This window comes from Narcine bancroftii, chromosome 5, assembly GCF_036971445.1.
Source record: "Narcine bancroftii isolate sNarBan1 chromosome 5, sNarBan1.hap1, whole genome shotgun sequence".
NCBI lineage: Eukaryota > Metazoa > Chordata > Chondrichthyes > Torpediniformes > Narcinidae > Narcine > Narcine bancroftii.
Genome location: NC_091473.1, coordinates 151364192 through 151391348, shown reverse-complemented (window position 1 = coordinate 151391348; position 27157 = coordinate 151364192). Strand labels below are relative to the sequence as shown.

The 27157-nt window shown below is 45.5% G+C and overlaps 1 protein-coding gene across 1 annotated transcript in view; it reads right to left on the bottom strand.

Annotated features, from left to right (window-relative positions):
• Nucleotides 1-27157, bottom strand: part of dnai3 (dynein axonemal intermediate chain 3) — an 87392-nt gene that overhangs the window by 47783 nt on the left and 12452 nt on the right. The window contains exons 6-10 of the mRNA XM_069939394.1: nucleotides 23892-24091; nucleotides 16341-16457; nucleotides 14475-14665; nucleotides 8724-8848; nucleotides 1411-1500 (exon numbers count right to left, since the gene is read on the bottom strand). Coding sequence (XP_069795495.1) covers nucleotides 1411-1500; nucleotides 8724-8848; nucleotides 14475-14665; nucleotides 16341-16457; nucleotides 23892-24091 — 723 coding nt within the window. The remainder of the gene's footprint in view (nucleotides 1-1410; nucleotides 1501-8723; nucleotides 8849-14474; nucleotides 14666-16340; nucleotides 16458-23891; nucleotides 24092-27157) is intronic.

Below are 27157 nucleotides of genomic sequence, written 5' to 3'. Positions count from 1 at the left end.
AAAGAGGGACAAAATGATGGTGCGAATACAGAAATGAATATTCACTAATAAAAAATGAGCAAAGACCCTTAAATGAGTCTCTGATTGAGTCTGTTGTTTAGGAGTCTGATGGTGAAGAGAGTTTTTATGACCTGTACGGTGTGTATTGTGCATGCACTGTGGTCCAGAGAGATTGTTTCGTCGGGTTGTTCATGTCCAGTTGGATGATAGTGAATCTGAACTTGACAACTCGAGGTGCTTTCAAATTGCAGCACCCGGTTGCTTTCCTGAGACCTGGGTTTGATTACCTCATCGTGGGTTTCAAATCGCAGCCAGACCAACCTGATAAATTACTAAACCGGCAATATAAGGGGGATCCTGCCCCTGCGATGACACGGTGAGTGGTGCGTCACACACTCACCAGAAATACCGGCCATCAGTTGCCCCATCCCCCCCCGGGATGTGCCACTGCCACAAATGGGGTGGGCCGGGGGTGGGGGGGGGGTGAGTGGTTGCTGCCATGACATGCTGCTCTGGTTCGCAGCGATGGCTCAATAGGGGTGTGCAGGAGCAATGGCCGTGTTCCATACCCAAAATCCCCCATGCCACTGGAACCGCTCCGCCAGTACCAGAGTGGTTCCAGCAGCGAGAGGAATTATGGGTAAGGAAGACTCCCATTGCTCCTGCACACCCCTATTGAGCCGACGGCCATTGCTCCCGAACAGCCCCATTGAGCCATCATCGCGAACTGGAGCGGCGTTGGCAGCAACAACGCATCGCGGCCCCCCCCCACCCTTGATCGCAGCAGCAAACTCTCTGCCCCAGATTGTGGCAGCGGCTCTTTGCCCAGGGGTCTCCCTGTGACACACACACACAAGCGCTGGCATCATCTGAGTCACCGAGTCGGCCATTTCTCCTTTCAATTCGCTAGAGCAGGGGAGGTTTAACAGTTGGGTCCTGTCCGGTTTGATCCAGTTGGACCCTTTCAAATCACTGTGAACCTGGGCCACTAACCATGCAAATTGCCTGGTTAATCCCATTTTACATGGCTGTTTGAAAGGGCCCTGATTCATTACCAATCTGGGGCATGTATCATCCATAGCATCCGAAATCACCATTCAACTTGGTGTTCCATTCCTCTCAACACAAACTAACAGCTTACAAGTTAATTAAAAAAAAATTAATGTAGATATACAGAATGATAACAGGCCATTTCGGCCCATGGGCCCTTGCTGCCCAACTATACCCAATTATCCTACAACCCCCAGTACGTTTTGAATGGTGGGAGGAAACCAGAGCCCCCGGGGAAAACGTACAAACTCCTTACAGACCGTGTGGGCTTCGGTCCTGAGCCGCTGGTGCTGTAACAGTGTGTGTTAACCGTGCTGCCCCACAGTGTGGGATGTCACTCATGCTGAGGTCTCTCAGTACCTGACCATTCAGACAGCTGCCAGCCACAATGTTGGGGTCTGTAGGGCAAAACTGAAAGGAGTAGATGTCATCTGGAGCTTCCAGCATTATCTGAAAACACAGGAGAGCTGAAAGTTAGTGCGAGGGTGTGAGGCAAAGACACTCCATAGAACATCACTGCAGAGTACAGGCCCTTCAGCCCACGATGTGGTGATGACTTATATATACCTACCAAAAACAACTAACCCCTCCCTACCCCAGAACCCTCTATTTTCCTTCCATCCATATGCCTGAGAATCTCTTAAATGCCCCTAATGTTCCAGCATTCGAGGCCCCCACAACTCTCTGTGTAAAAAAAATGTACCTCTGACGTCTCCCCTAAACTTCCCTCCCTTCACTTTGTACACACATCCTCTGGTATTGCCTATTCCCTCCATGGGAAACAGGTGTTGGCTGTCACCTTATTTTGTAGACTATGAAGTCATGATGCCATTGGTGTGTTGGGTCCAGGAAAGATTCTCTGAAATAGTGACTCCCAAGAACTTAAACTTGCTCATCCTATCCATCTCTAATCTCCCAATGATCACTGGATTGTAAACCTCTGGCTTTCCCTTCCTGAAGTCATCAATCAGCTCCTTAGTTTTGGTGACATTGAGTGCGAGGTTGCTGTTGGTGTACCATTCAGCCAAGTTTTCAATCTCCATCCTGTATGCTGACGCACCCCCTTCCTTTATACAACTGTATACCACTTCTATGGTATCGTGGGCAAATTTGTAGATGGTGTTATTGTTGGATCGAGCTAATATAGTCGTAGGTGTTGTTTTGGAGTCCAGAGGACCCCCAAAAACCAGCAGGAATAGATATGCACCACAACACAGGGTTATTTAAACAAAAGTAGTTTTTAATTATATTTGAACAAGAAAACAGAATTAAACTTTAACTTATTACTTAACCTATCTAACCTACTTAATCCTCCCTCTAATGCTAAGCACAGGTGTGTGTAATGTATATTTAAGATTAGAAAAGTTCTTTGGATCACAGTCCAATCTCACTGGTTGCAGGCAATTCTTGTACAGAGGTTAGCATGAACAAAGTTCACCAATCTTTGGTACTTAACAGGCAAATGGTTGCCACTCAGGAGGGTTCTTGCTGGTTTTCAGAGAGAGAATCCTTTTCCAGTACATCCACAACTGATTCTTTCTCAATCAGTCTTGCTGACGAAACTTGCCCCCTTCAGGGTTCTCCAGATGATCCTCTTTCTTTCAGGTCACCTTTCACACCGCCAGTCTTCCCCTTTGACCAGACAGCTTTCCAAAGTTTGCCAGCTTGTCCTTCTGGAACTGATTTCTGTGTCTCTCCTCTGTTTCACTCCCTCCCTCTCGGAGAGCAAAACTCTTCTCCTCTGCAAAGATCACATGCTCTCCCAGGCAAACTGCTGTTGATAGTTTGTTGCCTCCTGCAAAAAGCAGTCTGCAAAAGACCTGCAAATAATCTGTTTTAAAATGTGTGCGTGCAAGATGCTGTAACAATTCTTCCTAAACCTCCTCTAAATAATCTGTCACAGTGTAAAGTGAGTAGAGCAGGGGGCTAAGAACACAGCCCTGTGGTGCTCCGGTACTGATAGAGATTGTGGAGTTCTTATCAATCTTCACTTATTGTGCTCTGGAGGTGAGGAAATCCATGATCTATGCCCAAGATGGCAGTGCCCACGACAGACCCAAGGGATGTGGGCTCTGTGGGAATTGGGGACAGGCGTAGGGCACTTGGATGGGAGAACACATTTCCAGCCCCCACCCCACCAGGAGGGAGGAGCCTGGGAGACCAGTGAGGGGCTCAGAGATCGAAGGACTCACACCAGGTGATAGGCTGCTGGAGACCGGCTTGTGGGAACCAGGTATCGGCACCAAGATCCGTGAGGGTACCAATTGCGACCAGAGCTCCTGAGGAGCGTCGGGCACTGACAGCTTCCAGATTGTATTGGAGATTGGGAACCAGGAGCCAAGGAGGGAGACCCAGGTGCCTGGAGCTCAGATTCACTGCTGTTCCAGACAGGAAGGTGTGCATCTATGGAGGCAGTGGGGGCACAGGAGGCGGCAGCATCGGAGGATGGAAAGTCTCTGAAGGGACTCCCTTTTGCTTCTCCGTCTCTTCTGGGCAGTGGTGCCAGAGTAGTGACACCTGTGTGTGCCTTTACAGTCAAACAAAGAAAGAAACATGATCAGTTTTCTGCACATAACAACAAATGGAACCTTGCACACAGACTGGGGCATGGTTAGGGTGGGTTTGGGGCAGGTATAGCGATATGTACAAGGAGGTGGTGTTCCGGGCTGGGTTTGGGAATGTTGGGCTGGAACTTTGGGGTGCTGGTTGAGGTGAGAGTTGGGTAGGGGTTTCACTAGGAATTGGGGCTTGGGTTGAGTAGAGGTTGAGCTAGGGCTTTGGGTAGGAGTTAGGGCAGGGATTAGATTGAGTGGAGGTGAAGTAGAGGGTCGGGGTTTGGTTTGGTGTAAGAATTGGGTCAGGTTGGATAGGGGTAAAACATGAAAATTGTAAAAATGCAATAATATGCTGGAGAAATTCAGCCAGTCTTTCAGTGGCCAGAGGAGATATAAAGGTACATTGCCCATGTTCGGGCCAGAGAAATTCAGCCAGTCTTTCAGTGGCCAGAGGAGATATAAAGGTACATTGCCCATGTTCGGGCCGGATAAATTCAGCCAGTCTTTCAGGGGCCAGAGGAGATATAAAGGTACATTGCCCATGTTCGGGCCAGAGAAATTCAGCCAGTCTTTCAGTGGCCAGAGGAGATATAAAGGTACATTGCCCATGTTCGGGCCGGATAAATTCAGCCAGTCTTTCAGGGGCCAGAGGAGATATAAAGGTACATTTGAGCCCTTCTTCAAGGAAGGAGCAGAATGAGCAAAAGACCGTGCCGACTGGGGGACGGATCCAGACCAACAAAAGGTGTTAATTGGTTATGATAAGGGGAGAGGTGAGAATTGATCATGTCTGTGGGGAAGAAATGGGGGTGTGTGGGGGGAGGGGGGGGTGGTGGTTGATGAAAGCTGGAGAAGTCAAGTTAATGCCATCCGGTTGGAGGTTCCCCAGACAGAGATGAGGTGTTGTTCCTCCAATTTACTGGTGGGCTCAATCTGGCAGAACATGGACAGACATGTCAACAAAGCAATGGGGTGAGGAATTGAAAAGGCTGGCCACTTGGAGATCCGCACTATTGTAGCGGAAAGAGGCGAGGTGCACAACGAAGCGATTTCTTGCTCTGGGTCCAGTCTCTCCAACGTAGAGGAGACCACATTGGGAGCACCGGATGCAGTAGATGACCCCTGCAGATTTAGAAGTGAAATGTTACTTCACTTAGAAGGACTGTAGGGGTTGGTGTACGAATTGGGGTAGGAGGGGAGGTTAGGTTGGGTAGTTGGATGAGGGTTGAGCTGGGTGTAATGTTATGGATTGTATATGCTAATTGGCTTGGGCTGGCCCACCTCCTGATGACACTCTTACCTGGGACCCAGGCATTAAAGGTCAGGCCACCTTTCCCTTCCCTGCACTTTCCTAGCCTGTCAAGTCTTTTGTGCAATAAAGCCTATCGTTCCACTCAAGTCTTTATCGTTGAAATTATTGGGGCAACTGATAGTGACCAACAATTTATTGCACAAAAATTTTAAAGTCTCCAGTAATGGAGAAGTTTCTGCACCCCGATCGGCTAGAAGTGGATCCCCAAGTCCCAGGTGCATCGGAGCTCTTCGAGCAATGGGTCAACTGCTTTAACAACTTCCTGGAGGCCGCTGCTGGAGTGGTCGATTCGGATGAAAAGAGGCTAAAGAGTGGCCAGTGGGCTATCCAGGCCATCCGAAGCAGCACGACCTACTCAGGCGATGGCTGAACTACGGGCGCTATACAAGCCCAAGATCAACGAGGTCTACTCCGGTTATCTTCTGGTGTCCAGAAAGCAGCAGCCTGGTGAGTCAGTGGAAGACACTGGGCAAAGACTGTTTGGGGAACCCCACGGTCCCTGGGCCGGTGGCTCAGTGGTGGAACACCTGGTCCGGGACGCTTGTGTGTCGGGATTGAGGTCGGATCATATCCAACAATGTATCCTCGAGGAGGATCAACTCCTGCTGAAACGGTCGATCCAACTGCCCAGAACCTTAGACGCGGCCCAGCGCCACGCAGAGTCGATCGCAGGTAGAAGCAGCCCTACCCAGTACGCGCCACCACAAGGGCCACCATCCTGGGAGTCGGCATCTGGGATGGCCGACCCGACTGCTACAGTAGCACCAGGATCATCGAGATGCAACTTCTGCGGGCAGGCAAGACGTCCACAAATTCTCTGCCCTACAAAAGGAGCTACCTGTTCGGGCTGTGGGAAAAAGGGCCACTATCAATGTGTCTGTAGGTCCAGAGCCCCTTCTCAGAGCAGCGCGGCATGTATGGCTGAGGAACTTCCAGTGAGGGCCATGTGTGTGGTAAGGCGAGCGCCATTTTACCCGCTCCCGCCGTCGTCTTCTACGCAGCAGCAAACCTCACCAGCGACATCACTTCTGCTCCCGACAACGTCAATTCCGCATTCTTCACCGGCATTGGCAGCGTGGTCAACATGGAGGTTGCCATCTTGGGCATCGGGCCTCCCCACCGACGACGAAGATGACGCACGCATCGATCACCTTGGACCAAGCCAGCCCTCACCCAATCACGAACTCCATGATGCAAATCGAGGTGAATGGGCACAAATTGAACTGCTTCTTCGACAGTGGCAGTACTGAAAATTTTATTCACCCCGAGGTGGCCCGTAGACTCTCGATCCCCATTTGGCCGATGACCGGGTCCATGTTGATGGTGGCAAAAGACCAGCGGACTTGTATCCAGGGGTACTGTGTGGCGTCGCTGACGGTAGGGAGGGGAGTGTAACAAAGACTTCTTATTGTTGGTCATGCAACAGCTCTGTGCGCCGATCCTCCTGGGCCTCGACTTCCTGAGTCAGTTCAGGAGTGTGACGATGGTGTTTGGGGGCCCCCAACCTCCACTCAGCGTGTATAATCCACAGCTTATGGACCCCCGCCCCCAAATCAAGCGCCCAGCCTTCGGCACCATCTTGCAGCCTCAGTACCCTGCAGGTGGGCCCTCCGTCACTATTTGCAAACCTCACCCTGGACTGTAAGCCAATCGCCACCAAGAGTAGGCGCTATAGCACTGAAGATATGGCATTCATCCGGGCGACTTTTGGCGGAGGGGATCATAGCACCTAGTTCCAGCCCCTGGAGGGCGCAGGCCCTCATGGTCAGAAGGGCAGGCAAGCCCCGGATGATGATGGACTATAGCCAAACCATCTACCACGTCACCCAGTTGGATGCATACCCCCTACCCCGGATAGCCAACTTGGTCAATAAGGTCACACAATACAGAGTCTTCTTGACCATTGACCTCAAGTCAGCTTATCATCAACTCCCCCTTTCCCTGAGCGACCAGCCCTACACAGGCTTTGAGGCCAATGGCAGACTTTTTCACTTCCTGCTGGTGCCTTTCGGTGTTACTAACGGTGTCTCTGCTTTTCAGAGGGTCATAGATTGGATGGTGGAGGAGCACAAGCTGAAGGCGATGTTCCCATATCTCGACAATGTCACCATCTGCGGCCACAACCAACAGGGCCATGACACAAACCTCGCTAAGTTCTTGTGTGGCCAAGTCTCTCATCTTGATGTACAATAAGGACAAGTGTGTGTTCAACACAGACCATCTGGCCCTTCTCGGTTATGTCATGGCACATGGTGTCATAGCTCCGGACCCCAACCACATGCGGCCCCATATGGAGCACCCAGTCCCAAACACCCTAAATGTGGTGAAAAGGTGCCTGGGGCTGTTTTCCTATTATGCACAATGGATGCCCAATTACACCGATAAAGCCCACCCCTTGATTAAGTCCACAACTTTGTCATTGCAATTATTGGGGAAACTGATAGTGCCCAACACTGGGGTTGGGGTTTAGGGTCCGGGTTTGTTCATTATCACCTTTACCAAGGTGACAATGAACTTGAACAAACCAGTTATCAAGGAAGACAGTAGGAAAGTGCAGAGTTACAGCAAGATGTCAGCCGGTTTGGAGAAAAGGCAGCTTCATTTACCTTTAGGGTTTATTCAGGAGTCTGACTTTATATTTACACCAAGGGCAAAATTTTCACAGAGAAGGTGGATATCACGATGGGCCTAGTGGTTAGTGCCAGAGATCTGGACCAGGATTCGAAACCTGCGCTGTCTAAAAGGAGTTTGAACATTCTCCCCGTGTCCGTGTGGGTGTTCCCTGGGACTCCAGTTTCTTCCCACCGTTCAGTACGAATCGGGGATTTTAAGTTAATTGGGTGTAAATTGGGCAGCACGTGCTCATGGGCTGGAAGGGCCTGTTACTGTGCTGTACGTCTAAATTTAAATTTAAACAGTTGCTGGAATTGAAATAAAAATCAGAAAATATAACCATATAACCACTTACAGCACAGAACAGGCCAGTTCGGCCCTACTAGTCCATGCCGTAACAAATCCCCACCCTCCTAGTCCCCCTGACCAGCACCCGGTCCATACCCCTCCAGTCCTCTCCTATCCATGTAACTATCTAGTCTTTCCTTAAATGTAACCAATGATCCCACCTCGACCACGTCTGCCGGAAGCTCATTCCACATCCCCACCACCCTCTGCGTAAAGAAATTTCCCCTCATGTTCCCCTTATAATTTTCCCCCTTCAATCTTAAACCATGTCCTCTAGTTTGAATCTCCCCCACTCTTAATTGAAAAAGCCTATCCACGTTTACTCTGTCTGTCCCTTTTAAAATCTTAAACATCTCTATCAAGTCCCCTCTCAATCTTCTACACTCCAGAGAAAAAAGCCCCAGTCTGCACAACCTTTCCCTGTAACTCAAACCTTGAAATCCTGTCAACATTCTTGTGAACCTTCTCTGCACTCTCTCTATTTTCTTTATATATTTCCTATAATTTGGTGACCAAAACTGTACACAGTACTCCAAATTTAGCCTCACCAATGCCTTGTACAATGTCATCATAACCTCCCTACTCTTGAATTCAATACTCCGATTTATGAAGGCCAACATTCCAAATGCCTTCTTCACCACACCATCTACCTGAGTATCAGCCTTGAGGGAACTATTTACCACAACTCCTAAATCCCTTTGTTGCTCTGCACATCTCAATAGCCGACCATTTAATGCATATGACCTATGCTGAGAATACTCTCAGGTCAAGCAGCATCTGTGGAGAGAGAATCTGCTCTGATGAACATCGGCTTCTGGAGCCATGTGCTAAAGATCTTTAGGTACCTGTGGATGGATTGGATCACTGAAATTCCAGAAGAGGATGTACGAGTGACTGTGGAGCATCCTGCTGGTGGAGTTTATCCTGCCCTCCATGGTAATGCCATCCACTATGGAAACCGCCACCAATCCTGCCAATAAAGAGCACGATTTCTGTCCAGCTGGGAAAGTCCTAGACAAGGTTTGACACTCTCAGGTTTAAGTCCCAATGTATTTATCATCCAACTATACCAGAAAACCTGACGAAACAGCAGTCTCCAGTGCAAAACACATACAGTTGACAGACTTAACACACACATACAAACCACATATATATATGCACACAGAAATACATCGACATCTATTATATTATACACACATTTTTAAAAATTATATATAGATACACACACACACACACACACACACACACACACACACACACAGACCCCATGTCTGCGTGGGTTTTTCTCGGAGGCTCCAGTTTACTCCCACTGTTCAAAACATCCCAGAACCATGCAAGTTAAATGGGTGTTTTTGGGCAACACAGGCTCGTGGGCCAGAAGGGCCTGTATGCCTACACTTAAATTTAAAATATTATTAATAAATAGTAGATTCATGGGAGCAACCATGAATCTACCCCCCAGACCTGGATCATTGCAAGGCCTTCAGGGAGTCTGGGCAACAAACACATCCACATGTTGGACATTGGATAGGGAGGGTATTCCAGTAGAAGTGTTCGGTAGGGGGAGGGTGAGAGTCTTCACGTGTTGAGCAGAAGGAGGGTCACTCCATGCTATGTAGTGTAGAGGTGCTCCAACAAGGGAGCATCTTTGAATCAGAGGTCTAAGGCATAAAAACAGGCCCTTCGGCCCTCATCCATACCATCCCATTTGCCTCTGCCCAGCCCATATACCTGTCCAAATATCTTTTTAACCCAACACTTGTCCCCACCTCAACCACTTTCTCTGGCAGCTCGTTTCACACACCCACTTCCCTTTGTGAAAAAGGTGTCTCTCAGGTCCCTTTTAAAATGTTTCCATTAAATCCATGCCCTCTAGCTTTAGACTCCCCGACGCTGGGAAAAAGGCTATAAAGGCTGCCCCATCACACATTCCAAATTTACCCTTTATCAAAGGCCCTTTTGGTTTTATAAAACCTCTACAAGGTCCTCCCTTAACCTTCAACAGTTCTAGCCGATCCAGCCTCTCATGTTCATGCCTCCCAGTCCCGGGAATATTCTGTGTATCTTTAAATTTAGATTAGATTTAAATATTAAATTTTAAATTCGGATGAAGCAGGCCCTTTCGTCCCACAAGCCCGCACCACCCAAATATCACAATTACCCAGCAACACCAATACATTTTGAACGGTGGAGGAAACCCACGCAGACATGGGGAGAACTAATCAACTTCTTATAGACAGCGCCGGGATCAAACCCCTATCGCTGGCGCTGTAACAGGATTGTGCTAACCGTACTACTCATTACTCTGTGTGGTCTCACCAATGCTCTGTACAGTCGCAGTCCCTGTACAGTACCTCCTGTCCTCAGTGCCCTGACTGATGAAGCCAAACTTGCCAAAACACTACTTTGCCTACCCATGTCACCACTTTCAGGGAACAGTACACCTGCACCCACAAGTCTCTTTATTCCACAACACTCTCTGGGCTCCACCATTCACCATCCTGCCCTGGTTTAACCTTGCCTGTACAGCAATACACCATTCCAATGCCACCTTCCAATTTGCCCATGACCCCACAGTAGTGGGCCGTGTATCAAAAGGGAATGAGATAGAATACAGGAAAGAAACTGAAAATCTAGTGGCATATACAACCTCTCTCTCAGTAAGGTCAACTATATGATCACAGGTGTCCTCAGAAGAGGAGCAGGCAGTCAGCTGCCTGGACGCATGGATGGACATCTTGGCCAGGCCCAGAACCAGACTGACGAGGACAGCCCTCAACCAACCCTCCCTCCTCCGCACCGGGAGCCCAAAGATCAGGACTGTGGGTCTGAAATGCAGCCAGAACTTGAGGAGCAACACCTTCAAACAGCCTCGCACATTCCATATCCCCATGAAACACGGTCTCAACCGAATCTGTGAATTGACTCAACTCGTGACACAACCCACCGTCTTCGTGTTTTGTCGGCGCATCACGGATTTCCCCTCCAATTTCACCGTCGCTGTAACGGCCAGGATCCCCTCGCTCCCCACCATATTGCCTCTATGCATTTTCCCCACTGTGAGAGTTGGGGACAAGCATCATGACCACATTCTCATCTTCCAGTGAAAGAATTCCTGGCCACAGGGTTGTTGAAGTCACTGGCCTGGCCCAGCATGACTCCTGTAAGGCCCAGGTCTTTCAGAAAATGGGTCTGGGATATTTACGAAGCACAAACTAGATCATTGAATAATACAATCGTCCAAAGAGGGGAAGGATGATTAAGGGAGGACCTTGTAGAGGTTTTATAAAACCAAAAGGGCCTTTGATAAAGGGTAAATTTGGAATGTGTGATGGGGCAGCCTTTAAAGAGGGGAAGTCGCATTTTTTTTAAGATGTACAGCACAGTAAAAGCCTGTGCCACCCAATTACATTCAATTAACCTACAACCTCTGGTACATTTCCCACAGTGGTAGGAAACTGGAGCCCCTGGGGACAACCCACACATACAAACTCCTTATTCAAGCTTGGGTCACTGGCACTGTAACAGCGTTGCGCTAACTGCTATGCCAACCATGACGCACATTGACTGAAGTCGTACTAACTCAGTCTTCCTCGGAGCACACGTCAAAAACAAGAATCCAAGATGGGAGTCCTCTATCCGTTTGATGAGAGAGCAGAACAATGAACAGAAATCCATGGATACTCCCCAAAGCTCCACAATGGTGAGGCTGAGGTTCCCAAGATGCTGTCGAAAAGTCATCAACAACTGACTGCTGAGCTAACCAATGATAAACCAGGGCTGGAGTCACCAATGTGTTAAACTTTTAAAGAGCAGGAGGCAGCACAGGGTTATGGGGAGAAGGCCGGGCAGTGGGGCTGAGTGGGAAAATGTATCAGTTCATGATTAAATGGCAGGGAAGACTCGATGGGCTGAATGGCCTAGTTCTATTCCTGTCTTATGGTCTTTTAGTCAAATTAGACTTAGGGTAGTAGTTCTGCGGTGGAGTAAATCCACCCTGGAAAACGACCAGCTGATTGCTTGAACTGTGTAGTTGGAGACAGCGGAGTTTCACTCACACACAACAGACTGTTGAACTAGTACTCCCACACCTCACACACAAAACCTCTTTCCATTCAAACCCAGTTCAGCCATTTAAATGATTTAATGCAACAACTTTACAGCGCCAACAATCAGAACCGGGGTTCAAATCCCACGCTGTCTGTAAGGAGTTTGTATGTTCTCCCCGCGTCTGTATGGGTTTCCTCCCACCGTTCAAAAAAATGTACCAGGGTTTTTGGAAATTTAAATTTGGACAAACAGCACGGTAACAGATCATTTCGGCCCACAAGACCGTGTCGCCCAATTTACACCCGGTTAACCTACACTCCTGGCACATTTTGAATGGTGGGAGGAAACCAGAGCCCCGGGGGAAAACCCACAGAATCACAGCGAGAATGTACAAATTCCTTAGAGACAGTACGGGATTCAAACCCCTGTCTGGTCCCGATCGGTGGCAAAGTAAAGGCATTGCGCTAACTCGCTATGCCACTGTGCCATCCTTTGTAGGTTAATTGGGTGTAAGTTGGACTCTCTAATAAATAAATGCATCTTTCTCTGTTTTCCCGGCAGTACAGACTGTGACCTCTGCACCACCACTCGCACAGGGTGATTTCCCCCCCGCCGTCAGAACTGCCCCTCTCACTGTGGTCTCCCCTCCCACAGTGTGACCCCCCTCCTCAGTACTGCTCCTTTTTTTTGTCAAAATAGACTTTATTTACACATTGCACAAATATACACAAACCACAAGACAACTATCCAGTTATATTAAAATATTGCCACCCCTGTCAAGGATGACGTACACATTCCACGGTCCCCAGCGCTCCCAAAACTCCTCCATGGCTCCCGTGGACAGCGTGTGCTCCTTTTCCAAAGACACCTGGGTGCGAATGTACCCCTGGAAGATGTCCAGTGTTTCATTGCTGGGGGAACCCTGAGCCGCTCACTTCCATGAGCCATGGATGGACAGTTTGGTTAGGCCTAGGAGCAAGGCGATCAGGACATCTCCCTTCCCTCCTGCCCCCTTCCTCACAGGTTGGCCAAAGATAAAGAGGGTGGGGCGAAAATGCAACCAGGATGCGAGGATTAGCCCCTTCAGAAAGGCAAAGAGGGGATGCAACCTCGCACATCCAATGTACATGTCTCCTCCTGCCCGCAAAAGTAGCACGCAGCTGGGAGATCCGTGTACCGACTCCAAAGCTTGTTGCAAGTCATAGCCTGATGTAATAGCCTCCACGCCAGGTCTCCGATATACAAGGGGCAAATCCCTGCATAGAGTGACCGCAGCTGGGGACACTGATGACTGGCAGGTGGTAACGCCAGGCGCCATGGCGTGTCTGAGCGGTGGACCAGGGCAAGGAAGTGGAAGGTGTGGAGCAGCAATCTGTACAACAACTTCCTTCCCGCCTCCCGGAATGGCACAGTGGGTGTCGAGGAGAGATGACTCAGGTTGTATTGGGAAGAATCCCGGGTGAGATGTCAGGGCCTGGGTCTAATGATTAACTTCGGGCTCACAGCTGGGTCACCACTCCCTGCTGGTGTGGGAGGGGAGGATCATCTAGGCCAGAGGCAACCCCGTGTTCTAGCTTTTCAGTAAATCGCGTAATAACGGGGGTGGAGGTAGCCATGTGCCCTGGTGAAGGCAGCGGCTCCGTCAAAGAAAGTACATGGCCAGCACGTTCCAGCTGGAGGCTGTCCAGCATCCAGGAATCTCTGCAGTGTCCTAAGGTGTAGGCCACCAGCTGTGTACTCACACGCACCAGCGACTGTCCACCCTCTGCAATGGGCAGACTCAGAACTGCTGCAGAGTCCCAATGTTTCCTGTTGCCCCAGAAGTCCACTAACTTCCACTGAATGCTCGTGGCAAAGGCAGTAGGTGGGACCAAGGTGACCAACCAGTACCATAACATGGAGGTCACCAGCTGATTGATGACCACCACCCTGCCTCGGTAGGAAAGCACCCCAAGGAGGCCAGACCAACGTCCCTGCCAGACCAGCGTCCCAGCCAGGCAGCGATTTTAGCTTCCAGATCCTGCCAGTTCGCCAGTCCGGTCTCCCTGGTTGGACTCAGGTGGACCCCCAAGTAGAGGAGATCCGTGGTGCTCCACGTGAATGGTTGCATCTCCACTGGCAGGGAGTCAACCTGCTTCTGACCACCCAAAAGACCAGAACATTAAGCTCAATTGATCCTGGCAGAAGGTGCAGCAGAGAAGACCTGCTGGCACTCCCGCGTCCTCTGCAGGTCAAAGGGGTCGGTCGCCGTCAGGAGCACATCATCAATGTAGGCCGAGAGGACATTCTTCATGTCCGGCTCATGTAGAACCATCCCTGTCAACCTCCTATGAAGAAGTCTCAGGAATGGCTCCACGCAGATGGTGTACAACTGGCCAGACACAGTGTGACCCCCCCCCTCAGTACTGTCCCTCCTAGTGTGGCCCCCCCTCAGTACTGCCCCTCCCAGAATGTAACCCCCCCTCAGTACTGCCCCTCCCACAGTGTGACCCCCCCAACCTCAGTATTTCCCCTCCCCCAACCAAGTACGTGGACACTGCCATTACCGAGGATCACTGGGTGCCATTCGATATGACTAATCCTCTTTCCTTGGCTATTCTGCATGTCTGTGAATGACTGATACTCCTTCAAGTGGCTGTCAGTTTTTCCCCCAAAGGTGCCGTCATCCTCCGAGAGCCCCTTCCAGTCGTCGTAGAAGACATCCATGACCTCGTTTTGCTGCAGAGCTGACTCACACCTGCCAACAAGGTGGAGCACAGTGGTGTTAACCTTGTCTCAGGAGGTCAGGGTTGATTGGGTTATGTCCAGCTTGGAGCTGTGCACATTCACCGCATGGAACATAAAACATTAAAGTACACTACAGTCCCTTTGGCCCACGATGCTGTACCGACCAATATATACCTACCAAAAAAAAAATAACCCCTTCCAACCCTGTAACCCTCTATTTCTCTTCCATCCATGTGCCCGTCTAAAAGTCTCTTAAATGGCCCCAATGTCCCAGCTTCCACCACCATCCCCACCAAGGCATTCCAGGCCCCCACAACTCTCTGTGCAAAAATTTTCTCCCTTCACTTTGTACAGACTTCCTTGGGTGTTTGCTATTCCTGACCTGGGACATAGGGACTGGCTGTCCACCCTATCTATTCCTCTCAGAGTCTAGTAGCTAATCTATATAAACCTTCACAACAACAATCTAATTATATCTGAAATTTTTTAAAAATTTGTAAGGGCACACATGAATTTCATTAAAAAGAAGCATTAAAAAGTCTGTCCATTGCTTCATGCACTGCCAAACAGAGGCCACCTGCAAATTCCAAAACATCTATAATTCCGTCTGGGAACTCTCCAACCTCACGGCATTAACAGCGACTTCTCTGGTTTCCGTTAAACCCTTCCCCTGTCTCTCTCTCCAACCGCACGGCATTAACAGTGACTTCTCTGGTCTCTCTCTCTCTATCTCTTTCTCCTTTCCTCCAGCTCCCCACCCTCTTCCCTCTCCATTCTGAGAGCTACCCCCTCCCCTATCATTTCTCAGCTTTTTCCTCTGCTGCCCTCCCAGTCGTACTCACCTGTGAACGCTTGCCTGTTGGCCTGTGCTCCTCCCCCCACCTCTTCTTCCTTCTTCCCTCCTCTCCTTCCCCCCCCCCAAACCTTTTTATTCAGACACCTGGCTGCTTTTTGGTCAGATGTTGACAAAGGGCCCAGGCCCGAAACACTGCTTACCCTTTAGAACAAAAGAACATTACAGCACAGAAACAAGCCCCTTTGGCCCTTCTAGTCTGTGCTGAACCATTATTTTTTTTGCCTAGTTGCACTGACCTGCACTCAGTCCATATCCCTCCATCCCTCTCCCATCCATAGTCTGTCCAAATTCTTCTTAAATGTTAAAATTGAGCCCACATTCACCACCTCAGCCTGTAGCTCATTCCACACCCCCACCACTCTCTGTATGGAGAAGTTCCCCCTAAACTTTTCCCCTCAACCCATGTCCTCTGATTTGTATCTCACCCACCCTCAGTGGAAAAAGCCTGTCTACATTTACTCTGTCTGTCCCCCCTCATAATTTTAAATATCAAATCTCCCCTCATCCTTCTCCACTCCAGGGAATAAATTCCATACATGTTTAATCTTTCCCTGTAACTCTCCTTTACTTCCTGTGACCTACTGAATTTCTCCAGCACTTTTGCAAATTGAACTGCAATCACAGAATCTGTAGATTTTCCTGTTTATCTTAATAAAACCCATCCGGTTCAGCAAGGACACCTGTTGTTACTTGGTCTGGTTTATATGCGACTCCAAACACGATGTGTTTGAACTACCAAGGTGTCCTGCATGTGTGAGCCGGTGCAGTTGGGGATGGCAATGAGTGTTGGGACTTCCACCTCCCACAAACCAAGGTAAATGAAAGGAACCTCAAGGCCACGGAGGTGATGAAGTTGGCGAGGCCTTCGGATTTCATAATCTCCTCCTTCTCCTCTGCAGTGAATTCCCTGGGTGTATACTGGGTGCAAGCGTTCCTTGGGTATGTCCTGGGGAAGCAATGGATCACAGATTAACCAATGGGGAACAAACACCTTCAAGCATTTGTGGAACGATTGAGCAGGATATTGTGATACTGCTGGAGTTGCTGTTATGGCAGTGTGGCCGCTGGTGCGGACCCGGGACAGCGGGGAGCGGAGACACAGCGCTGCTCCGAAGGCTTCAACCGCCCGGTCCTAACGTCGGCGCATCAGTATGGGATTTAAACGGCCTGTTAATGGAGCTAACAGTGTTGGATTTTAAAATCTTGCAAGTGCAGCATCTGGGCCCAAGATGGCGGCGCCTGTGCTTGGCAGCGGCCTCGAGGGGTTGCAGACCCTTCCATTGAGAATGAGAAGCAGAGGAAAAGACCCAAAAGGATCGTGATGACAGGAGTGGACCAGCGAGGGGCTCAGTGGCTGAAAGGACACACAAAGGCTGCGGGCAACTTACAGCAGACAGAAGGCAATTTCATGTAATACTACATGACATAAGGAATCTCAAATCTTGTTACAGTCACCTTCAAAAATGACCCAGGGAGCAGTTGAAAGGGAATCTTGTAAATTAATACTTTGAAAACCCTTGTTACCAGAGAATCTGCTCCCACTGTTCTTTCAGGCACGTGTCCCAGAGTCCTCCTCTCCCCTCTAGCTCCTCGACCCACTGCCTTTGCTCCGCACTTTCATGAACCAACTCTCCCTGCTGTTGGAAATGGTCTCTGATGTACATCAAAGACTGACATGGTGGGAGGCGTGGCAAGATGGCATAGGGCGAAGACGTGGGAGCCTATCTCTCCTCAGCTAGAAAGTTCAGAACCCGAATTTAAAAACTTAATATATGTCTGTAAACTTTATGAAAAGACTGTATATGATATGAGAAGAAAATTGATGAAGAGAAAACAAGTTCAACATTCGAAAGAATTACATTTTAAAAAGTTGGAAGAGTTGGAAAAAACGGGCCTTACTGAAGATTTGGAACCTCGAACTCAATTGGAGATGGAGCCGGAGAGTCAGCGACCCATATTGGCAAGGTTGGCTGCAGCAACGGCATCCTCTATGCGGAGAGTGACACAAAATGGCACCGCTGCTACCGCGTCATTGACAATGTTAAGGGAGTCCTGAGACCTGTGTGGATCAGCCACGTTGGGCGTGTTGAGAAGCGCGGCCGAACATGGGGTGGTGGGAAGGTGCGACACATCGCTTGCGACTGCATCTTTAGCACAGTACGCAAGAGATGTGCCAGGGACGGCCTACCAGCGCTATGCTGTCGCTGCAGGGATGCGGGCAGCGGTGCGCATGTGCGAGACTCTTGAACAGGTGAGAGCTGTGGACGCTGAGTGAGGAACAAACCTGTAGCCAGCCTGAAGAAGTTCAGAAAGCTGAGCTACAACAAGAGATGGAAGAAGAATTAGAACATTATTTGGAGGCAGAAGACAATCAATTATTGTTAGCTGCAGCTAAAGTGAAAGGTACCCCAACATCTTTGAAAGTACCTTCACCATATCAGTCTCCCAGCTCCATGAATCCTATGCCCTCTTCTGATGTGTAATGATGATGTTGGAAACTATAACAAAACAAAATGAGAGTTTGATGGATTATGTTTCTATTAATTTTCAAAATGTTGACCAGCAGCTTTCTGACATTAGACTTAAAATCACTGATATGTCTGGTGAGATTTCTTCAATGAAAGTGGACGTCAGTAAATGTTTGACAGCAGTGGATAAAGTCGAAAATAAAATGAAAAATGTGGAAGATAAAGTGGATCAAGTGGAAGGAGCAGTTGCCGGATGGCAGATGGAGAAGAATTTTTTGCAGAAGATGGACTCAAAGTCGGCGGAATAATATTAAAGTAGTGGGGTTTCCAGAAGGTTTTGAAGGAGTAAATTCTACAAAGTTTTTTAAAGAATGGATTGTTGAAGTATTCAGTTCAGAGTATTTTCCGTAAGGTTTGGAGATAGAGGGTTCACCGTGCATTAAGAAAAAAATCATTGCCAGAGCAACCACCTCGAGCTGTTTTGGTGAGGTGTTTGAGGTATCAGGATCATGAGATGATATGGGCACGTATGAATGGTCTAATGGTAATTCAAAACAGTAAAGGTTTTTTTCTACGCGGATTTGAGTCAGGTGGTAGTTATGAAACAGAAAGAGTTCAATCCTGCTAAAGTTGTCTTATGGAAAAAAGGCTATAGATCTACTTTTAGATATCCAGCAATTTAAAAAATATTTTATTGACAGTAACAACCTCAGTTTTTTTGAAAATCCACAGGCAACTTTTAACATTTGCTAATTCTTTACCAGATTCTAAGTTGGCACAGGAATTTGCGTTGAAACTGTTGGTGGTGTTCGATAAAGCTGGAAATGGGAATGTTGAGAAGAAAAAAGGAAGTTGAACAATTGATGGATTAGTAAGAAGAAATTCCAGAAGCATTCAGTAAATGAAGGGTTTCTTTGCTCTCTGGCTAGGGAGAAAATGCTATCCCAGCTAAATCCGAAGTCATCAGCCACTGGTGGTATTAACCGCACCCAGTTAATAGGGGGGGGGGGGCGGGGGTTACTGCATCGCAGTTTTTTTGTTGGTGGGGGGGTTTAAGGGGTCTTTTTTTAGAGGGGTTTTTTGTTTAAGGGTTTTTTTTCTTATTGAGTTGTGAAAGATTGGGTGCCATTATATAGATTGTAATGAGAGCTTAAGCTTTGCAACTTTTAATGTAAAGGGGTTAAATCATCCGATAAAGAGGAAACGTATTTTAGATTATGTTAAGAAATTAAAAATAGATAGAGTATTTTTGCAAGAAACTCATTTAACAGAAAAAGAGCATTTAAAATTAATAAGATTGGGTTGGACATGTATTTTCATCTTCATTTAACTCTAAAGCTAGGGGGGTGGCGATTTTAGATAATAAGAAAATATCTTTTGCAGTTGATTCTTTTTTTGCAAATGCGGGAAGAGTGTTAATTATAAAAAAAATTCTGAAAGTTGGACTTTAATGAATGTTTATGCTCCAAATGAAGATGAGGCTTTTATTTCAGAGGCATTTTTAAATTTGAATCAGTCAAATGGGAATGTATTGGTAGGAGGGGATTTCAATTGTTGTTTGGATCCATTGTTGGTCAAATCTCCAAAAATTGTCAGAAGGTCTAAGATGGCAAAAAGACTGCTTGAAATTATGAGGGATTTGAATTTAGTGGAAATTTGGAGAAAATTAAATCCAACAGAAAAAGATTATTCATTTTATTCGACTCGACATAATTCTTTTTCTAGAATAGATCTATTTTTGATTTCTGCACATTTACAAGGTAGATTTAATTTTGCAGAATATAAAAGTAGATTATTGTCAGATCATTCATTATTGCTAGTTAGATGTTTAGGTACTGAATTGGTTGAGACAGTTTATCAATGGAGGTTTAATGAAATGTTATTGAAGAGACCAGATTTTGTTAAATATATGAGAGATCAAATTAGTTTTTATTTACAAGTGAATCAAAATTCAGTTCAAAGTAAGTTTGTTTTGTGGGATGCTTTAAAAGCATATTTGAGAGAATTAATTATTAGTTATACAACAAAGATTTTAAAAAAACAGTATCAATTAGAAAGTTCAAATTTGGAGAAAGAAATTGAAAGTTTGGAGAAAAAGTTAAAGAACAAATGTACAGAGGATGATAAGATAAAATTATCTAAATTGAGATTACGTAACAATAATTTACAAACATATAAGTATGAGAAAGTGATACTGAAATCTAAGCAACATTATTATGAATTGGGAGAAAGAGCACATAAGATTTTGGCATGGCAACTTAAAACTGAGCAAGCATCAAGGGCAGTTAATGCTATTAGGAAGAATGGAGAAATTTCTTATAAACAAAAGATATCAATGATGAATTTTTTAAATTTTATGAAAATTTATATACATCAAAAGGTAGTCAAGATATTGATCAAATTGATTTTTTCTTAGGTAATTTAAATTTACCAATTTTAAATGAAACAGAGGTAAAGAATTCAGATATTTCATTTACTGAATCGGAATTGAAGGAAGCTTTACAATTGATGCCTAATGGGAAATCTCCTGGAGAAGATGGTTTTATGGTAGAGTTCTATAAAGAGTTTAATGATTTATTATTTCCATTATATAAAGATGTTTTGAAACAAGTAACTGAAACAGGTGTATTTCCAGAATCTTTCTCAAGAGCATTGATTACAGTTATACCAAATAAAGATAGAGACCCTTTAAAAGTATCTTCATATAGACCTATATCATTATTAAATATTGATTATAAATTGGTGGTAAAAATTTTGGCTAATAGGTCAACAAATTATTTACCAAAATTGGTTCATAGTGATCAGGTAGGTTTTGTTAAAGGTAGGTGTTCAGCAGATAGTAGTTAAGTTGATTTCATTAATTAATGTGGCAAAACAACAAAATAATCAACCAATGGTTGTATCTTTAGATGCTGAGAAGGTGTTTGATCATGTTGAGTGGAAATTCTTGTTTCGAGTATTGGAAAAATTTAATTTTGGCCCATTTTTAGAGGTTGGGTTAAGGCCTTATATGCAGGACCTAGAGCAAGGGTGTTAACGAATAGTCAGATTTCAAAATCCTTTAATTTGTCTTGTTCTACAAGACAAGGCTGCCCTCTTTCACCTGCTTTATTTGCTTTAGTGATTGAACCTTTAGCTCAGGCGGTTCAATAAGATTTAGGTATTAGAGGAATTAGAGTGAAGGAAAATGAATATAAAATTAGTCTATTTGCAGATGATGTTTTGATATATTTAACTAATCCAAAGGTTTCATTAAAGTCATTACAGGATTTATTGAATAAATATGGAAAATTATCGGGATATAAGGTTAATAGGGAAAAGAGTGAGATTTTACCAATAGTGGAGGAAAATTACGAAGATTGTAGACAAATTACTAAATTAAGATGGTCAAATAAAATTAAATATTTAGGAGTAGTTGTAAATAAAAATGATCATGAATTGTTTAATTTAAATTATGTACCTTTATCAAATAAGATTAAAATTGATTTAGATAAATGGAAAGATTTACCATTGACATTAATTGGAAGAGTGAATTGTATAAAGATGAATATTTATCCTCGAGTATAGTATAGTTCTTTAAGGAAATAAATAAGGTAATTAGGTTATTTTTATGGAAGGGTAAATTATCAAGAGTTTCTTTACAAAACTTGACTTGGAGTTATGAATTAGGTGGCTTGCAATTACCTTGTTTTTACAATTATTATGAAGCGGCACAGTCGAAATTTATTAATAGATTATTTGATACTGAACAATCTCCTAGGTGTGCAAAGGTAGAAATGGATCAGATTTTGGAAGGTAATATTAAGCATTTTATTTATAAATGGAATCCATTATTGTTACAAGAATTCGAATTGCAAGTTTTACAACATATAATGAATATTTGGTATAATTGTAACTTAATTATAGGGTTTAAAGGAATGATTTTAATAAGATCACCAATATAGCAGAATAAATTAATTCCTTTTTCATTGAATAGTCCTTATTTAAAGGAATGGAAAAATAAAGGAATAGTTAATTTTATAGATTGTTTTGAAGTGGGGAAGTTTTGTTCATTTAATAGATTACAAGAGAAATATGGGATTGCGTCAAATTCTTTGTTTGCTTATTATCAACTTTGAAATTTTTTAAAGAAGAGTTATAGTAAGGAAATAAATTTGCCATGTCAAACGAAATTTGAATTATTGATAGAAGATAAAAGTGAAAAAGGTTTTATTTCTGACATGTATAGATTGTTGCAGGAAAACATGGAAAAAGTGGATATGTATAAGGTTAAAGAGAAATGGGAAAAAGATTTAAATATTGTTTTGGTAGGGGAAGAATGGTCACAAATGTGTATTGATAGTGTTACAAAATTAATTAATGTGAGATATAATATGGTTAATTATAATTTTTGCATCAATTGTATTTATCTCCTGAGAAATTAAAAAGATAGGGATTTACTTTAACAGATTTATGTTTTAGATGCAGAGAGGAGAAAGGTACTTTTATACATTCAGTTTGGTTGGTAAGAAAATTAAATATTTTTGGGAGTAAATTATAAAATTTTTGAGAGATTTGTTTAAAATGGATATTCGACTGGATCCAAAGTTATGTTTATTAGATGATGATAAGGTTCCATTTGTTGATTCAAGAATACCTAAACCATATTTAGCTTTTTTAAAGTTAGTATTAGCAGGAGCAAGAAAATGTATAGCAGTTACATGGAAGAATGATGAACAACTAAATTTGCAAAGATGGCAGAGAGGCAGGTTCATTAAATCTATTTAAGAGGGAATTAGATTTATTTCTTCAGTATAAGGGTATTAAAGGTTACGGAGAGAAGGTGGGGACGGGGTACTGAACTTTAAGGTCAGCCATGATCTCGTTGAACGGCGGAGCAGGCTCGAAGGGTCGAATGACCTACTCCTGCTCCTATCTTCTATGTTTCTATGAATTGCAGTCTTGCTTGTATTTAGAAAAATTAACATATAATGTGAAAAATAATTATTCATTTTTATTGATATGTGGGGATTATATTTAAAATATATGGCTTTTGAAATTAAATAATTGTAGTAAGTGTGGCATACCAATCAGGGAAAATCGGTTTTTGTTGCAAGTTTTTTTGGGGGGAGGGGGGATTGGGGGAATGTTTTTTTTGGATTTTTAGTGGGGTTTTTTGTTATGGGGAGGGAGAGGGGTTAGAGTAATTTCATGTTTTTTTTGTGTGTAATTTGAAAAGTTAACTAAATTTTCAACAAAAAAAGACTGATGTGATCTCAAAGTCTTCAATAAATCAGCCTTTGTATCCGAAAACTCCGGCCTGTCTCATCTCTCCACATCACTGAAGATCCTCACCCTTGGACAATTCCGATAAATTTCCTCTAGAATGAATCTAATCCCAAAAGTTGTTCAATTAGTTAATTAGTCACTGGGCTAAACCTTCTCCTACTCCCCAACAAATGACATATCTGTTTCTTAATTTGATTCATTTTTTAATTTAGACATTCATTTTAATTTTGTCATACACACCAGTAACAGACCCTTTCGGCCCATGGGTCCATGTCGCCCAATTACACCCAATTAACCTACAGCTCCAGACACGTCTTTGAACAGTGGGAGGAAACCAGACCCTCCAGGGAAAACCCAAGCAGACACGGGGAGAATGTACAATTCCTTACAGACAACGTGGGATTTGAACCCTGGTCCCCATCGCTGGTGCTGTAACAGCGTTGTGCTAACTGCTACACCAACTGTGCCAACTGCATCAACTACCCATGAGCTGCCCTAGGTTAGCATGGTTACAGAGTCAATCACCCTGTATCTATCCCCAGGTTACACACTCTGTATTTGGTCCAGGATGCTGACTCTCTGGTCAGTAGAATGTTAAACCCCACTCTGGTTCAGTTGATACGATGAGCCAAGCAGCCACTCACCATTTTGTCTGTGTGCTGCCTTCCTGTAACATGGACACGGCCTGTACACCCACACTCCTCTCCAGTATCCTGATGCTGAAGTTTTTATCCTGGTAGGATGCGCACTCCACATAGCTGTCCTTCATCTCTGCGTCATTACGATCATCCAAAGTCACAGGGGCTCCAAACCTCCTGCGGGGGCACGAGATCTTGAACTTAATCTGCAATGGCATTGAAGGGTTTTATAGACCACGTGAATGCCCATCACATTGCTGCCTTTCTTCAAGAGGACAGCCACTGAAGGACCCATCACACCCTGGACACACTCTCTCCTCCCTCCTCCCATTGGGGAGAAGGCTCAAGAACGTGAAATTGTAAACAAAACTTAATCCTTCAGACTCCAATTTTCAGGGACGACTAATAAGAAAATGTATTCCGTGTCCCTGTTTTCAGGGACTACAAACAAACGCATATACTCCGTGTCCCCATTTTCTGGGACATCTGCAAAAGGTGGTGTCTTAAGGGAAAAAAGTTCAGGAGTCTGAAGATGAGCACCCAGCGGCACAAGGACAGTTTCTTCCCCTCTGCCATCAGATTCCTGAATGATCAATGAACCACAGACACGGCCTCACTTTGACTTTTCGTGCACTATTTTGATTTATTGTTGTGAGGAGCTTTATATGAATGTTTTCCCTGTGGCGCTGCCGCAAAACAACAAATTTCATGACTTGTTCATGACAATAAATCCTGATTCTGACTGGTTTTACACCCATATACCAGCTGGTTCATATTGGTGTTCAGACCGGAGTATATATTATGAAAGGTTCAAAGGGTTAAAGACAGTTACTACCCTGCAGTCATCAGGCTCATAAATGAACCCCATAACAGTGTTCATATGCTGCCCTTGTTTTGAACTAATTGATTTTATTTCTCTGAAACTCTATACTCTGGAAAAATTATACTTTGTAAGGCTTCAGGCATGTGAGAGATGTCTTGATACTCTACTTACAGAGGAGCCCTTTTTAACGAAATCTCCTTGACTTTCTTGTTTCACTCCTTCTCACTGTATCAGGTTTAATGTGGCAATAAACCTGACCTTGAGAGGGCATGTAAGGCATCAGTGTGGCATCTTATTCAAGTGCTCTCACCTGTGTGGCACCAGAGTCAGCCAAGATTTTCACGCCAGTTCTCTGGAGTGGGAATTGAACCCAGAAGACATGGGAACAGAAATAGATTATTCAGTCCATTGAGTCTGCCCCGCCGTTTAATCATGAGCTGATCCATTCTCCCACTCAGCCCCACTGCCCAGCCTTCTCTCCATAACCTTTGATGCCCTGGCTAATCAAGAAGCGATCAATCTCTGGTTTAAATACGCCCAATAACCCAGCCTCCACAACTGCCTGTGGCAACAAATTCCACAGATTCACCCCCCTCTGTCTGAATGAATTCCTCCACATCTCTGTTCTAAGGGGATCCCTTCAATCCTGAAGTTGTGCCCTCTTGTCCTAGACTCTCCCACCAGTGGAAACAACCGTTCTACATCTACTCTGTTTTTCAACATTTCAATGAGATTCCCTCCCTCCCATTCACCTAAATTTCAATGAATACAGGTCAAGAGCCATCAAACATTCCTCTCATGACAATCCTTTCATTCCCAGAATCATCCTTGTGAACCTCCTCTGAATCTTCTCCAAAGTCAGCACATCCTTTCTAAAACAAGGAGCCCACAACTGCTCACAATCCTCCATGTGAGGCCTCACCAGGGCCTTATAAAGCCTTACATCACACCCCTGCTCTAATATTCCATTCCTCTTGAAGTGAACGCCAGCATCGCATTTGCCTTCTTCACCACCGACTCACCATTGGGTCAGTAGCATGAATAGGTGTGTGCTCACCCCATTCCTGTTCATGCTACTGAGCCCCAACTGCATCGGCAGATCCAGCTCCAACAGTGTCATCAAGTTTGCAGATGACACAACAGTCGATGGTCTCACAAGCAACAACGATGAGTTGCACAACAGAGTAGAGGTGGAAAATCTCGTGAAATGGTGCGAGAGGAACAACCTGAGTCTCAGGTGGACAAGACAAAGGAGATGATCGTGGACTTCAGGAGGACCAGGAATGACCACCCTCCTCTGCACATCAACAACTGTGCCATGGGCCAGAGAGGGTAGGAACAGGAAGTTATGGTAGATGAACACATGGCTGAAGAGCTGGTGCAGGGGTTCAGATTTATGGATCATTGGGATCTCTTCTGGGGAAGATCTGACCTGTACAAAAAGGATGGGCTGCACCTAATCTGGAGGGGGATCAATATCCTGGTCGGTAGGTTTGCTGGAGCTGTTGGGGAGGATTTAAACGAGTTTGGCAGGGGGGGTGGGAATCAGAATGTGAGGGCAGAGATTAGGGTAGCAGGTCAAAAGCATGAAGCTCTGTGCTCTGGGTTGGTGAGGAAGGACAGGCAGGGGACAGAACATAAAGGGAGCCAGTTAGAGGGGATGAACTTAGAGCTTGGATCAGTACATGGATCTACGATGTTGCGGCTGTTACTGAAATTTGGCTGCAGGAAGGGCAGGATTGGCTGATGCGGGGTCTGGGGCTTAGGGGTTTTAAAATGAATAGGATGGGAGGTAGAAAAGGGGGAAGTTGCATTACTGGTCAGGGACAGTATCACAGCTGTAGAAAGGGAGGAGGCTGCAGAAGGAGGGGTGGGTGGAAGTCAGAAATGGGAAGGGATATATCACTGTGCTGGGAGTTGTCTATAGGCCCCCAAATAGCCCTTGGGACACTGAGGAGCAAATCAGCAGGCAGATTTTGAAATGGTGGGAAATACAGGGTTGTAGTTATGGGTGATTTCAACTTCCCTAATATTGACTGGCACCTCCTGACTGCAAGAGGGATGGATGGGGCTGAATTTGTCAGTGTGTTCAAGGATTTTTGACACAGTGTGTGGACCGGCTGACGAGAGCAAAGGCCAGACTGCATCTGGTTCCGGTGAATGAACCTGGTCAGGGGACGGACCTCTCGGTGGGGGAGCATTTTCGTGAGAGTGACCACAACTCCCTGAACTTCAACATATTGTGTTCATTTCTGGTCACCTCATTATAGGAAGGATGTGGAAGCTATGGAGAGGGTGCAGAGGAGATTTACCAGGATGTTGCCTGGATTGGCAAACAAGTCTTATGAGGCAACGTTGGCAGAGCTGGGACTTTTCTCTTTGGACTGAAGAAGGATGAGAGAAGGCTTGTTAGAGGTCTACAAGATTATGAGAGACACCAGTGTCTGTT